The sequence below is a fragment of the Diadema antillarum genome, unplaced genomic scaffold (assembly GCF_040938485.1).
Source record: "Diadema antillarum isolate AM-2024a unplaced genomic scaffold, OU_Dant_1.0 seq00000089_RagTag, whole genome shotgun sequence".
NCBI lineage: Eukaryota > Metazoa > Echinodermata > Echinoidea > Diadematoida > Diadematidae > Diadema > Diadema antillarum.
Genome location: NW_027271179.1, coordinates 103,561 through 118,382, shown reverse-complemented (window position 1 = coordinate 118,382; position 14,822 = coordinate 103,561). Strand labels below are relative to the sequence as shown.

The 14,822-nt window shown below is 34.9% G+C and overlaps 1 protein-coding gene across 1 annotated transcript; it reads left to right on the top strand.

Moving 5' to 3' along the window:
• The first annotated feature begins 2,035 nt into the window (after nt 1–2,035).
• LOC139726531 (lithostathine-like) lies at nt 2,036–6,616 on the top strand. Its single transcript, XM_071637513.1, has 3 exons — nt 2,036–2,163; nt 3,853–4,050; nt 6,430–6,616. Exons 1-3 carry the CDS (start codon nt 2,036–2,038, stop codon nt 6,614–6,616), a joined length of 513 nt encoding a protein of 170 aa, XP_071493614.1.
• The last annotated feature ends 8,206 nt before the right edge of the window (nt 6,617–14,822 follow it).

The following is a 14,822-nucleotide window of genomic DNA, read 5'->3' as shown; positions in this document are numbered from 1 at the left end:
TGTAGTATACTTCCTTGATTGAAATAATATTATGATAGATTACCTCTTCTAATATCTCCTTGGTAAAAGTAAGCCTGTTCAGTCGTAAGGTTCCAGGAAAATTCCAGGATAAAACTTCCTCTCGGACATAATGCAGGTAGCAAGATTGTTCACATACGCTTATAACGCCTAAACAGGGTGATAATTCAAGTAACAGGTGGCTTCTATCAATCTACTGTTATTGATTGAAAACTTACCACTAACAGTGACTAGACGCTGTATATTGAACGATTCGTAAAGTTAATTGTAGAAGTAGGTTGATTTCTTTTAGTTTATTTCCTTGCTGTTTTACACTAACGAAATACAATGGGCAAACAAGATGTGAAGACGTGAAACATTAATGACTATTTATCATAAGTATTATGAATATCATCATGAAAATTATGTATAAGTAATCGGTGTGAGCTATTTTTCTAGTTACAGTTCGCTCTTTCGAAGGTTCGTTATTCCAAAGTTCCATTAATTTGAAAGCGAATAAGAAAGGTTCCTCAATACGCACCTTTTGTTGTTTTGTTTATGTTTCTTACTTTTGGATCAACGATCGAACCTGATTTCATTTTCAGATAAACGAACCTTCGGAATGATGATTTTTTTTTTTTTTCATTTTGGATTAAACCTCCGAAATAACGACTTTGGGTTTTTTTTTTCATATACGGACTAACGACCCTTCGGAATAAAGCCACAACTGTTTGGATTACCGAACCCTATCCCATTTTTGAATTATGGAACATCTAGATATACGGCACTTGTGTGTTTCGGAACGAAGAACCTTCGGAATAACGAACCTCATTTAAGTTTCGGATTAAAGGATCTTCGGATTTAAGAACATTACCAATTTTTCTGTCGAAAAAGGACCCTTGATGATTTGAGTATCAACCATGTACATTTTATGAAAATCGAGAATACTATCAATCCAAACGTGCTCTTTCACTGTTCTGAAAAAAAAAATAATGAGGAATAACATTTTTCTTGTAGAGTTTCGTTTAGATAGTATTTGGTGTGATTAAGCTGTTTGTAATCCCTGAAGCGTTGGCATCACATTTTCACGTTTGCTTAGCAACAGTACATGATTGATTTAATGATTTCATGTATCAGTGTATACATGACAATCCAAACTGCAAAATACTTGTTTTTCAATCAGGATGTAATGTTCAAATTCTCTATATAAACGTTTTCATGCAAGCATACCGCTATAAGATTAACGTTGCATGGAAGACGTTCCTTGGTACTTGATATATTTATAGTTACGAATTTATCAGTTTATGAAGATTCTTGACAAACGACCATATGTATATATATGAACTCTTGTTATTTCCGATGTTGCAGGTTAGGGCCATGATGTATTCACTGATATGCGATATACCAAAGGAATTGACTGTATAGTTTCTTTTTAAATTCTTTCATCTACTTAAAAATAGTTGAATACTTAAAAAAGATTCATTTACATTCATCCTTATAAAATGTTCCATCATTCAGTCAAACACTTCAATGGCCTCGCATATCCTCCATGTATTGCACAGTGTTGTTGTTTTTCAATCATTCAGCTAATTGGTATGTTTTTAAACAGACATTCTGCGACAACAACAACAACAACAACAAAAGATGTCTTGCACAGTGATTGTTAAGCTTTTAAGACAAGGTGATATCCTGCCCTTCATACTGTTACTGAAGGATCTCACCAAAACCAAGCACGGATCTATTTTACTCTGTGCTAATGAAAAGTGACGGGTGAGTGTCAGCAAAGTTCGGTGCCTGTTCATGATTTACTTACATCAGCTTACAGAGCCTTCGTGTACTCTTTTTTTTAAGCAAAATGCTCTGTGTCATCACACCTGAAAGGTACTCTGTCTTTCCGGTCGACTTCCCCATCTACGTTTCGTCGTTATAGTAGTCGAAAAGCAGCCTGCAGATAAGGAGCGTATCAAAACCAGCTTAACCGGAACTGCATGGTATTGCTATTTGAAAGGTCTTGTCTACATCTTGGCCATTTTACACCATGAAGATCCTACTGATTTCAATCTTTATCGCTGTTTCGTCTCATGGGCAGAGCGTACAGGGTCAGAATGTCTACCCCATGAGTGGCTGTATTCCAGGATTCACCAACTTTGGAAAGTTTTGCTACAAGTGAGTTCGTTTGTTTCTTCTCTTAGTGTGCTAGTGATATTAATCCATCATTACTTGCTTACCTGGATGATGACACGGATCTAAGTAGTTTGCTATGTCTCTGATGTCTCTGACGAGATGTTAATATGAATATATTAATAATTTACTGCTGTTAATGAGGTTTCGATTTTACTACCAAGATGCCACGTATTTCTTAATATTTGAATAGAAAAGATATATCACTATAGAATTCTTCACGTTGCGTACTTTATCCTTGATATCAAAATGGGGGAAGCATGCAAGACTTTACACCTGTTTTGAAATGATTTGTGAAAGTATGGCAGCTAAACGTTCATACGTTATACAAATGCAATGTTAAGTAAAATCATCTTTTAAGAGATAACAGAACTTAGAATCGACACTTAAAATAAAGGAATCTTTGGTTCTTTTTTAAACTTTTCACCCCTGAACGTTTATTACAGAAGTATTACATTGACAGATTTTTTTTTTACATTTTACTGTCTTACAGTTTTCTTAAAATACAATAGAAAGTGATTTAGGAAATACTGAAGATCATCAGCAAAGAAACTTTCAAAAGATGAGAAAAATGTAAAAAGGAGATATCTAAGACGAGGTGAACGTTTCCGATTGATTGTATCTCTACGCAAACTAATTCTGGTCTTTTCTGTATTTGCGCTGAAATTCGTCGGCGAGTTTCGCCATTGACATTCGTTTAAAATCACTACAAGAAACCCTCATAAAGAGCAAAAAGCATAACCTAGAACCCACAAAATTCTGTCCTGAAAATATATCATCTGAAGGATCTACCCTGTATATGCGCATTTGACCTACGCGCAAAGACAAAATGTCCTACTACTCAAACTAGATGTCCAATTAGATATCCTATCTAGTTTTCTTTTTTTTATCATCACTTATTTAGGAAGGGATGACACCTGGTGCAGCTTACCTTTTTGTTTGTTTGTTGGTATATTCTTTTTGTACAGGGCCATGTAGTGTAGGACTATATGCACACAGGTAACACATCTACAATTACTTCAACGCATGGTCAAAGGAGAACAGAAAAAGAAAATGCAAAGTAATGGAACATACAGCGGTCGTTAAAAAGGGGAACTGAAGTACTAACACAAAGAAGGGCAATACTTCTATTTTGTTGAGAGATTACAAACTTTGGCAGGAGAGGATTTCTCCCAGAAGGTAATTAATAAGGCCGAAAGCAAAATACCAAACGCTCGATTAAGATAAAGCAGTTAATTGCAGTTAATAGGGTAAATTTTATGATGCTGAGAATAGATTGCATGGCGGATACTCAAATTAAGAGCACAGAAAAATGTATGTATGCAAAAATATTCTATGGACACAAAAAGAAATAAAAATAGAACTCAGCAATATTGACAAGAAAGCCCATGCCAGTGGATTGTTTGCATCTGAAGAGAGAAAAAAAAAACCCACTGCCTTCCAATTGGAAAGATCTGGACAAAAAATACTTTTTACTTTCCAGTTATTAACCTATATAATGCAAAAAGTATTTCCTACCAAATTTGAAATACTGGCATTACCAGCCACAAACCACCCTGTAGAGAAACCAGGGTCCTCATTTAAGTTTGCTGTTGTTGTTGTTGTTGTTGTTTTATTAGATATCGTTGAATTATAATCTCTCTCTCTCTCTCTTTCTTTCTGCCTTCCTGACAGGTACTTTTGGGAAAGGCTGCCTTATGATGAGGCTCAAGCAAAATGCGCAACTTTCCAGGCGGGCCCACTCACACCAAAAGGATATGTCATCACTGCTAAAGACATCCAACACAACAGGTTTCAGCACAACTGGCTACGATACACGGGCGGCGGCAATAATAAAATCTGGATGGGACTATATGAGAAAAGAAACGATGTGTAAGTCATATAGATAACATTTAAACATACAGAACATTCCATCTTCCATTTGTTCCATCCGTAAAGCTTAAAGGTATTGTTTACTATTGGGAGCAGTGATAAAAAAAAAGATATGTTCGAATTATCATATTTCAGCCATATGTGTAGGTCAGTTGTATTACCAAACATCCTATATACCTATAAAGATTTCGCAATAACACCTAAAATGTAAGGAGATATCACTATTTTTCTCAATAAACCATAACTGAAGACGGTTATGCTAGGAACAATTTTTATAACCATTGTTCATGAAAAAAAAAATTAACAATACTTAACATTAATCATGATGGTCTACATTTTACATTGGTTGTTTCTATCCCTAACTCCCATTTTGGAACTATGTTGAGGCATTAAAGTTGGGTTTTTGTTTAATCTGCAAATGGTAAATAGTAATGCTTTATAATGCCACGGGAATTACCATGGAAACGAGGTAGCATGTCAAGTCCAGAGATTGGATCATTCAGTATAATTACAAATAATCAGTTATGTGCTACAGACGGGGGAATACCCATAGGTATGCAACACAAACCACCCTCTTGAATTCTCTATAATTATACAGTACATAGTACATCATTATGTACCGGTTGCGCTGCCTTCGTAGGTTTGGGTCGTTATAGAGGTATAGTGAGCTTTAGATATGCGACGTGAACGCAAAGACGACGCCAGGCAAAAAATGGTGCTCTACTCATGCTGCGAGGGACAACTATTTCCATCGTCCAACCCGGGAGGAGGCGCTGCGTAGTCTTAACGTTGTGTCGCAGAACTAGAGCTTGCTATCTTCTGTCTTTACTGCCAATACTGAGTATATCGTCCTTGTGGTGCTGTAATGACTGCTACCAACCCCACTTGGTTTTTACAAATAATGCTACAGCCAGTGAAGGAAGGCAACGAAATGTTCTTCTTATTTGCGAACATAACAGATATTCTCTTCCCTCGTGACCATTATTATGAAATATTGTTTTATCTTTTATCATTAGCTTATGAACAGTTGCCATTATCAGGAACCACACCGTATCTCCACTTAATGTCTTAAAGAGATCGTATAGTTTTGGTTGAGACCTAACTTTAGGATTTTAACATTTTTAGTGAGATAATGAGAAACCTTTGTATGAAATATGAAAGAGCATATAATTCCAAGACGGATTCTACGTTTATTTCATGCACATTGGTTTTGAAATGGCTGAGATATCCAACACAGAGCAATCCTAATGAAATGTACTTTCATTAGGATCCCTTTGCTTTACTTTGTTCCTGGATGTTTCAGCCATTCCGAAACCGATTTTCATCTACTAAACTTTGCATTCCTCTTAGAATGGTATACTTTGAATTATTTCATAAGTGTTTTCTTGTTATCTCGCAAAAAGTTAACAGCCCAATCTCCATCTCAACCAATACTTTACCATCCCTTTACGTAACCTTTAAGACAACATATAGGTACCTTTAAGACCCAAACCCTCGTATAACTATTAAAGGCAACTCCTTCATATGTCTTTCATTTTCCTTATCATCTCATTTTGGGAACAAAGATGAATTGAACAACCTGGGCGCATATATATATATATATATATATATTTTTTTTTTTTTTTTAATATTAAGTAAACATTACCAAGCATTATACAATATATCATAGCTTGCAAGAATTTCAGGTATTAAACATGGTAACAACTGCGAGTGTTACACTGGCCAGAACGGTTCCATGACATTTGCTCCTGCGACAATTCTATTGCTCCCTTGAAATATCTGCCCACCAAACTAGATATAAATTCTACCCATAGACTTAACACTTACCCTTATCCTAATCCTCACATCAAACTTAACCTTAAACTCTATCGCAACCCCAACCCTAGCTCTAACCCTAATTCCTTGAAGAAAAAAGGACCGGAGCAATTGCCGCAGGAGCAAACGTCGTGTCACCGGTCAGAACAGGTGTATAACATATGATCATTACAAATGTCTTCTTGTAATATTTGAGATGTGAACTACCAAAAACTTTCATAAGCTAGTCTGAACGGCCGATTATCATTGTCTGCTTTTTTTACTTTGTTTTGTTTTCACGTGTTTTTTTTCTCGCTCTCTCTCTCGCTCTCTCTCTCTCTCTGGGCCCGTCCTGTCTGGGAACGAGGCTATATACAGGATCATGGCAAACGGGTTTGGATGACTGCATTGTAATTATTGTATCATCGTATTAATGTCAAATACCATTGTCGGAAGTATACATGGTATAGCGATAATAAAAGTGAACCCGTTTGAAATGAACAAATCCAACGACAACAGCATAGCACTCCTTTGCCATTTGACAAATAATGATATTATATCTGTTTGCACAAAATGTTTTTGTAGATACTTTTGGGCTGACGAAACGCCTTTTCTGCCTGGCGCGTGGAACCGCTTCAAGCCGGACCAACCCCAACAGAACGCCCACATCCAGGCGGTGCACACCTTTGACAACAGTCCGGACAACACGTGGGTTACCTCCAGCATCGAAACACAAATGTCCTTTATTTGTCAGTATCAGTACATGCCATAGTCACAATTTGAATATGGACGAGCTAAACTGAGAATACGGATATAATTGTTATGATTTCTATCATTAAATACTGTTGTTGCCGTTCTGATTTTTTTTTCAGTCAGGAAAAATACGGACAATATAATTTCTTATTTTTGTGATATGGAACGTGATTCTGATAGATAAACGTGCGTCTCAACACTAACGGAATGAAGAATGTTAAACGCACGAGTCATTGCTGATAGGCGTACTATAACGTGAAGATGACTGTCACTTTCAAAGACGGGAATGACCCATGTAATAATAATTTAGGTGGCTGTGATTCATTTAACTCACTTTAAAACATGTCTTGCTCTTCATTGAAATGAAAAAGGACCTGCAGCTCTTAATGTAAGCAATCGCATAAGCAACATTTATTCTACTGCTTGATTAAGTCTACAAAGAAATTTCCGCTCGGGGAATATTGACATAATATTTTGACAGAGAACGACAATAGAGATATGTACGTAATTTGTTTCGAAATCAAAATATTTGTTAGTGTACTATTGCTGCCATAGTAATAAAAAAGACACCATAAAACACCAATTCCTGATTTATTCTCCTGTTTTCTAGAATCTGAAGTATTTCTGTCAGTAAAAGCAAGATGATATTAATCAGAGGGGTGAAGGTTGACGTGTGAATTTTCTTCAATTTGTCTCCCTCTTCAAATGAATTTTGTAAGATCGCAACTGATGATCTGTTTCTGTCATTATTATTTCTATCATTATCAATTTTGTGTTCGATCTATGCCATTCAGCTGCTAAAATATGACGAAAGTTTAGTATGACAAACGGAACAGTCCATTGATGGTGGCTTGAATTGTCAATGGGCAAACAATGGTTTTGCAGTAGTTTTGTTATTAATAAAGACAAGGAGTTTGTTATGATATTCATGACCTCTTTTACTTACTGCCTGTGTTATTGTCATCATGTTCTAGGAGTTTGTTAAAAAACAGTAGAATAGTCATATCTCCATTTCGAAGTGGCATATTGAGTAAAATGGTCCTACACTTTCCTGTTGTCGTCTCGTCTGGTATTTGTTGTCACACTAACTAAGTACCAAAAATATTTTAAAAAGGAATGAAATTATTGCAGGAAAGTCATGCGACACAAAATAGTAGAATAATTTTTTAAAGCATATTTAAATCTGAAAAAGTTGATGAGACGATAATAAAGACAGAACGCCGTCATATATAGAATAATCATACAAATTATGCATTTACTTGTATATTTACATGTTATTTCCATGAATCAGATAACCCATGATTGTATTGCGCGATCACATACTAACTTTATGACGTCCGTTAAGAATGATAAGGACGTTGAGAAGCCTCGAACCCTATGGCTTTAGTGGCAACTTAACGCCCTTATCATATATGACATATGAATTCTCAATCGGCAATAGGCACCCTATATAAATATTTTTACATTTTCATGTGGGTTGCGTGTGTGTGTGTGTGTGTGAGTGTGCGTGAGTGTGTATGTGTGTGCAGAGTATTAAAGATAGAAAAAGAGAACAGAGTTCTGAATTAGTCTCCCTTAATCGATCCTCATTCGGACTGGAAAGCTTTCATTAGCGTGTTCTTACAAAATGACACAGAGATGTACAGTAAGCCATTGTGTATAGTAAGAAAATGATATATTAATGTATGCAACATGGATATCTTTTGACATTTAGGGACGTAATCACTACTTTTTAAACAGCAGCGACATCAAACATTTCTTTGCAATTTATAAATCTTTAAACCTATTTTAATTCCAGTTGACGTTCCAAAGAGAGGGGTGCTTAGTAGATTTGAATACAAATGAACTGATTTCATTTCCATCAGCAAAAAAAAGAAAAAGAAAAAAAAAAGAAGCCATATACAGGAAAATTATAATATGCAGAAGAACAAAAACAAACAAACTAAAAAAATACAGTAATCTTTTCATGAACTGACAAGAAATTTAATCATGAATACGTGGTAGAAGTTGATATTTACAAAAGAAATTGAGGAATCCACTAAAAAGCTTGGCTTGGAATAAAGTAGCGGACCCCACATCTCGAAGGAATGGAAAAACAAATATGAAACTTACGAACATATAAACAGAACAATATAGATAACTAGGAAAGAAATAAAATAAATACAGTATCTACAAACCTACAGCCTGTATGGGGGGGGGGGTCGAGCTTTTGGATGTGTGTGTGTTTTTTTTTTAAACTTAAACTTAAAGTTACCAAGAAAAACCAGTAGGTGAAACAACATTGTTTTACGATCACAACATGAAACAGATGAAAATATCACCAAAAAGAAAGAAAGAAAGAAAATACAACCCCCAACATTTTTTGAAAACTATCGAATTAAATGATAGTTATTCTATAAAACCAAAGAGAGAAAAAAAAAAGAAACTGCAATCTATAATCACCGTGTATTCCATAATGGAAAATCAAACCATCTAACAAATATCTTTTAAGGTTCTTCTTAAAGATATTGATAGTGGGAGAATTTGTAACCGTATCTGGTAAAATTTCCTACTGAAGGTCCAGTATGTCCGAGTGTGTGCATTATATACATCTTATTTTACTTTAAACAAATGATATCTACAATGTGTGGTACTATTTCGTGTGTTATGACTTTGAATCTTATCGTTGAATTTAAAGATATCAGAAAACATCTCACGTAACAAAAGCATTTTATGTTTTATATGTTTTTATAAATACATGTTTTATAAGAATATTGAACTTATTTAGTTAATATATATTTAAAACATTCATTTTCAGAACCAAAGGCATTGAGGGCGTTTTTTAATGAGCGTTTGTGCAGTATCGAATCGCTCTTTTTTGAAGGTTAAATGTGCCAAGTAAAATTGAGGGATGAATATTTGCCCATACAGCGTTGCAATAATTCAAATGAGATGAAACTAAACTGTTATAACAAAATCAAAACATTCATTGCTAATTCATGAAATAATCTTTAGCATATCTATTACTCCAATATTTCTCATGGCTATTTGTATGTTTTTCCAGTTCAAATTACAGTCAATACAGTGCGTATCAAAAAAGAGGTAATCCATTTTTGGAGGGCTACCATTTCTTAATTGTCAGCTATATGGAGAGCACAATGTTGGTTGTGAGGAAAGAAGAAAACTTCTTCTTTCCATTGGTGCCTAATTATGTTGACATATATGTCACGCAAGACTGAGCACATGAACTTTAAAGACAATGACAAATTGCACTTTTTCCAAGTTTGAGTGTCACGTGAAGGAACAATGAATGTTTCACTGAATGGAGGAAATCTGTCAATGAAAGTGTCCCAATTAACAGGTTCGCCTGTATGTACGAATATACGTTTGCGTTTAGGTTTGTGTTCAGGGTTTCTTCTTCATGGTCCATATGAAACCTGCAACATGGCCACCTGTCCGATAACGTGGTCACTCCTACAAGGCCAACCCACACAGTCCATTTTCTCTGTTCATATTCAATACATAGCTCGTAGCGACAAACCATGTTTTGAATATGAAGGTATCAATGGATAATGGGTTAACCTTTGTGGGAGTGACCAAGTTATCAACAACATGGCCATGTTGAAGGGTATGGACCATAAAAGGTTAGAAGAAACCCTAAACGCAAGCCTGCAGTCATGCAAGCTGGTCTGTTAATTTGACCACTTTCATTGATAGATCTCATCCATCCAGTGAGACCTTCATTATTCCTTCTCCATAGCTGACAATTATGAAATAGTAGCCCTCCAAAGTTGGCTTACCTTTTAGTTCTTTTTTTTTGGGATACGCACTGTGTAAACCTCTAAAAAGTGTGTACATTCTACTCGAGACAAGTTTACATCATTTATTTTTACATCACAAACTTCAAATTTTGAAATCTTTTTCTCACCGTTGCACTATCTACAATCAATTTATTATCATGAAACCACTTTGAAAATTTGAATAGCTCATTATTCGAATCTTTCATCAACTCTTTTGAATCAAAATGAAAAATCAATAGAACAGAATCAGCTTATGAAATAAACTTGGCCATACACGATATTACACCAATCATTGATAAATATCAAAAATAACAAGGACGCTATTATGTGGAAACTTGGGGGACTTCACGCAAAATATCACAATGTATCCGATAGAGTATCTTCATATTATGTAACTTAAGTGTTCCTATCACTATTACTAAATATAAAATGAACCACTTTAAAGAAAGACCTCCAATACCATAACAGTCAAGCATTTTAATTGATATTTCATGATTTATCATATCCAAAGCTTTGGAAAAATCGAGAAAAACACCAATAACAAGAAAATTATCACTTTAGTGAAGTAGGAATGCTATTCCGGAGATCTACAAGGGCCATTTCAGCTGAAAAATTAGTGGAAAATTCCTATTGAGCATTACATAGAATATTATAATATAACAAAATATACATTTTAACTCTTATGTACTATTTTTCAAGGACGTTTGAGAAACATGGTAATTTTGATATTGGTTGAATTTTTTCAAATGAAATACTTATGTTCCTTTTTTACATCGGAATAACTTTAGCAACTTTGAAAGTTTTCCTTTGCATAAATGGAAGGGGCATGTTTGGATGTAATATGGGAGGTTACCCAAAGTTTTGGACCATTAAACATAACGTTTTCTGTTTACTTTCAAATTCCGTGACAAGGATAGGTGATATTCATCAATTGTTCATATATTGTCTGGGTATAGGATACTAATATGGATCGATATAATATAACCAACATAAGAGAAAGATATTTGCGGCAATATATTGATTAAAATTATGTTTTTGCATTACTCAGGTCCATGCAGTAACTGACCCAAGTTATACAAAAGCCAACAAAAAGTCCAGGTGGATGCCAGCCATGTGAGAGATATTGTCGAGGGAGTCTGCTATTTTTATTATGAAACCTTGTATTGCATGAGAGGTTTATATATTTTTTTTCACGAAATCCAAACACAACTTTACAAGATATTTCATGGGATTGCCAAAAAAAAAATCAAAGTTCTATAGTGTATCAATTTTTATGATACTTTAGATAGAGCAGATAACAAAGAAATTGGTTGATGCTTAGCAATGTCTTTGTGTCTCCTTTTTGTATGTAAAATGGATTAACCCGAGTAATTTTCATAGTCTTCAGGGACAATCTCACTCACTTGTGAAACATTACATAAACCGGAGAATCGGCTATACGATAATACGATAATACTTTTTAATAGAATATCATCAACTTCCTCATAACCTTCACTCATTTCATTTTTGAAACAAGAGAAAAAAATAAAATCATTTCATCCCTAAACGTAGGCTGAAAAAAAAAATTGTGTCAAAATCACAAAGTGCCTGAAAATACGAGAAAAGGTTTTGTCAGAATGTTTAACACTTTTATCAAGATTTTCTTTTCTTAATGACAAAAACAAAATGCTTATCAAAATTGTTATCTATCAACGTTGGGTTTCCAGTAATCACATTTTCGTGATACATGGTTATTTTGCTAATTAACTCCTCAGCTGTAAAATATGATATTGTGTAAGTACCCAGGGTCATTAAATTTTACATATTTGCGCATATTTACATATTTTCTTTCTTCCTATAGATAGGAACACCTGGAAGTGCATTCGGTCTTACATAAAGTGCATTTCTACACCATCATAATCCATTATAAGGTGGTTATTAAAAACAGAATAATACCTGCAATAGAAATGAAATCATAATGTTCCATATGGTTTCGCGAAACAGTAATATCAGACACCTGTTTTAATTTGCGTGTCGTGGTTGCGCCCAGTAGCGCTATTCGATTACACCATGTAAAAGCTCTAACTTCCATTTATTTATTGTTTATTTATTCATTCGTTTATTTCGGTCCCAATTTCGATGGAACGTCTACCATTCCCTATATTGTTCTGATTTTACTCTGTGGTTTGAAATTCAACATAGTGTGGAAGTGTACGTCAAGTTCTATGAAATCATGTGGTGTTTTTTTTTTTTTTTTTTTGGGGGGGGGAGCAACACTTGGGGGCAAGACTTCATCAGGAGCAGGCGATTTCAGGAAGCGGTCGAAAAGACGCAAGTCTAGATAAAGGCCCTCTACTCCTCCTCCACTTAAAGGACCTATGCAATGTGAATGCATGCTGACTTGTGTTGAATTATAGATAGTCTTAAATTCACTTTTGTGGCAACATGAATATCAATTAAGCGTGAGCCATTTATTTTGTTAATCATATTAGTATTTTTGTAGTGGTTGACAGATAAAATCTTGGTTTTGAAGGTTTTTGTTTTTGTCCAAGTAATCGGAAGAAAAGTAGAAGAAAAATCATGGTAAACTATATGACACGCATTTAGATACGGTATTCATTTGGACACATAAGTAATATTGAGTTGTAGACGAATCAACAAAAGTCAATACGCATTTTCCTTGCATAGGTGTTTTAAAGAGTCGGTTAAGGAAGAGCAGAGGAAACATTTCTAAAATAATAATGATAACAATGATAATGATAACAACAATAATAATAATAAACGATTACTCCGCATTCTCCGAAAAGCATCTTATGTACATTAAAGTGCGTCATGTCGCCTTTTGCCCAACATGCCCAACAAGAGCTATATGCGTCACTATAGGCTGTCTGCCCAACAAAAGCGACATGGGATCGTAGATGAAATTCGTAGCCGTCTAACAGTCTAAACAGAGCTTATAAACTTAATTTTCTCCTTCCTCTGCACTCGAGTTGTGACGTGTAGTCTTTAATTACTGTGAAAAATAAACACCTCCCAGCGCTACAGGCGTTACCTTGGGGTTGTGAGTCTCTGTACAATAATTGGTTAGCCAACTTGATAAATTCATTTGATTATTTGATTGGCAGTGAACCTGTGAAGGAAGAGAAATTAACACATTCTCTTTCACGATTTTCACTAGATACACCTGCTCCAAGCGTACGGTGTGAGAAACTATGTAGACTATTTTTTTTCTACTAACCTACTTATATCAATCGGCAATTTTCTCTCAATCACAACACACACACACACACACACACACACACTATCTTTTCATTATTCTGTTTGATATATGCAAGGATTATAAAACTTTATTTTAATGCGCATAACACGCATTCAGCAATCTATATTCTACAAATTGAAAATGTCTATTCTTTTTATATCAATTTAGGTTGAGCATTTAATGTTTACATTGAAGTGCATTTTTCTGAAACATTGTGACACCCAATAAGCAGAGAAATTTTCTGGGACTTTACTTTTTTTTTCATATTTAGGGAGTTGGATTTACAAAAAAAAAAGATTGAAAGAAGAAAGTGCGCAGTATTTTTTATTTTATTTTGACGTTCCCACTCTAACACTAATTCCTCAAATAAGAACAAAAAGAAAGAAATACAAATAGAATTAATCAATTAACCGCGATACTAAAAGCATATGACAGGCATTTAAAATCATTTTTTTTTTCCATGTACATGGCAAAAACACGAGAGTATGTAACCCGTATATACACGCTCAAACAACACAGTAATTACAGTTCCTATATCGTAATAATAATCTTCTTTTTTTTTGGGGGGGGGGGGGGGGGTTAAAGATACGCAGTAGAATGATATGATTGAGTCATCATGATGGCTTAAAATCATTTCAAAATTACCATCGCATTTGTACAAAAGGAATGCGATTTATTTTCTTTTCACCATGTAAGAACAGACGAATAATGTACAGAGCTCAGATGCACAGTCAGCAGATATTTGATGTTACTATACACCTCCATCAATAGCTTCATTATCACTCAACGATCATTATTATCATAATTATTATTATTATTATTATTTTTATTACATCATCATCATCTGTAGAACACCGTATTTTGGGTTGGTACATACACAAATAATGTCCATTGTCAATGTAGGGCGCTCATCGTCTTAACCCTGCTATAATGCTAATGACAATCTCACCACCTTCAAGCAGTTCCGCCTCGGCTAATTGGTACATCTTCAGACAGATGCAATGAGGGGCGGCAGCAGAGGAAAATGAAATAGACACTATGTCTTTCACCGAGACTATTGAGCTTAAACCAGGAGATTTCGCGCCCTATAAATAGATCCTCGCTGAGACCACGTGCAGATGTGCTTTACTCTTTGGTGATGAAAGGTGACTAGTGCGAGTAGGCGAAAGGCGGAGCGTCCCACTCTCCCACATTCTAACCACTTGGCA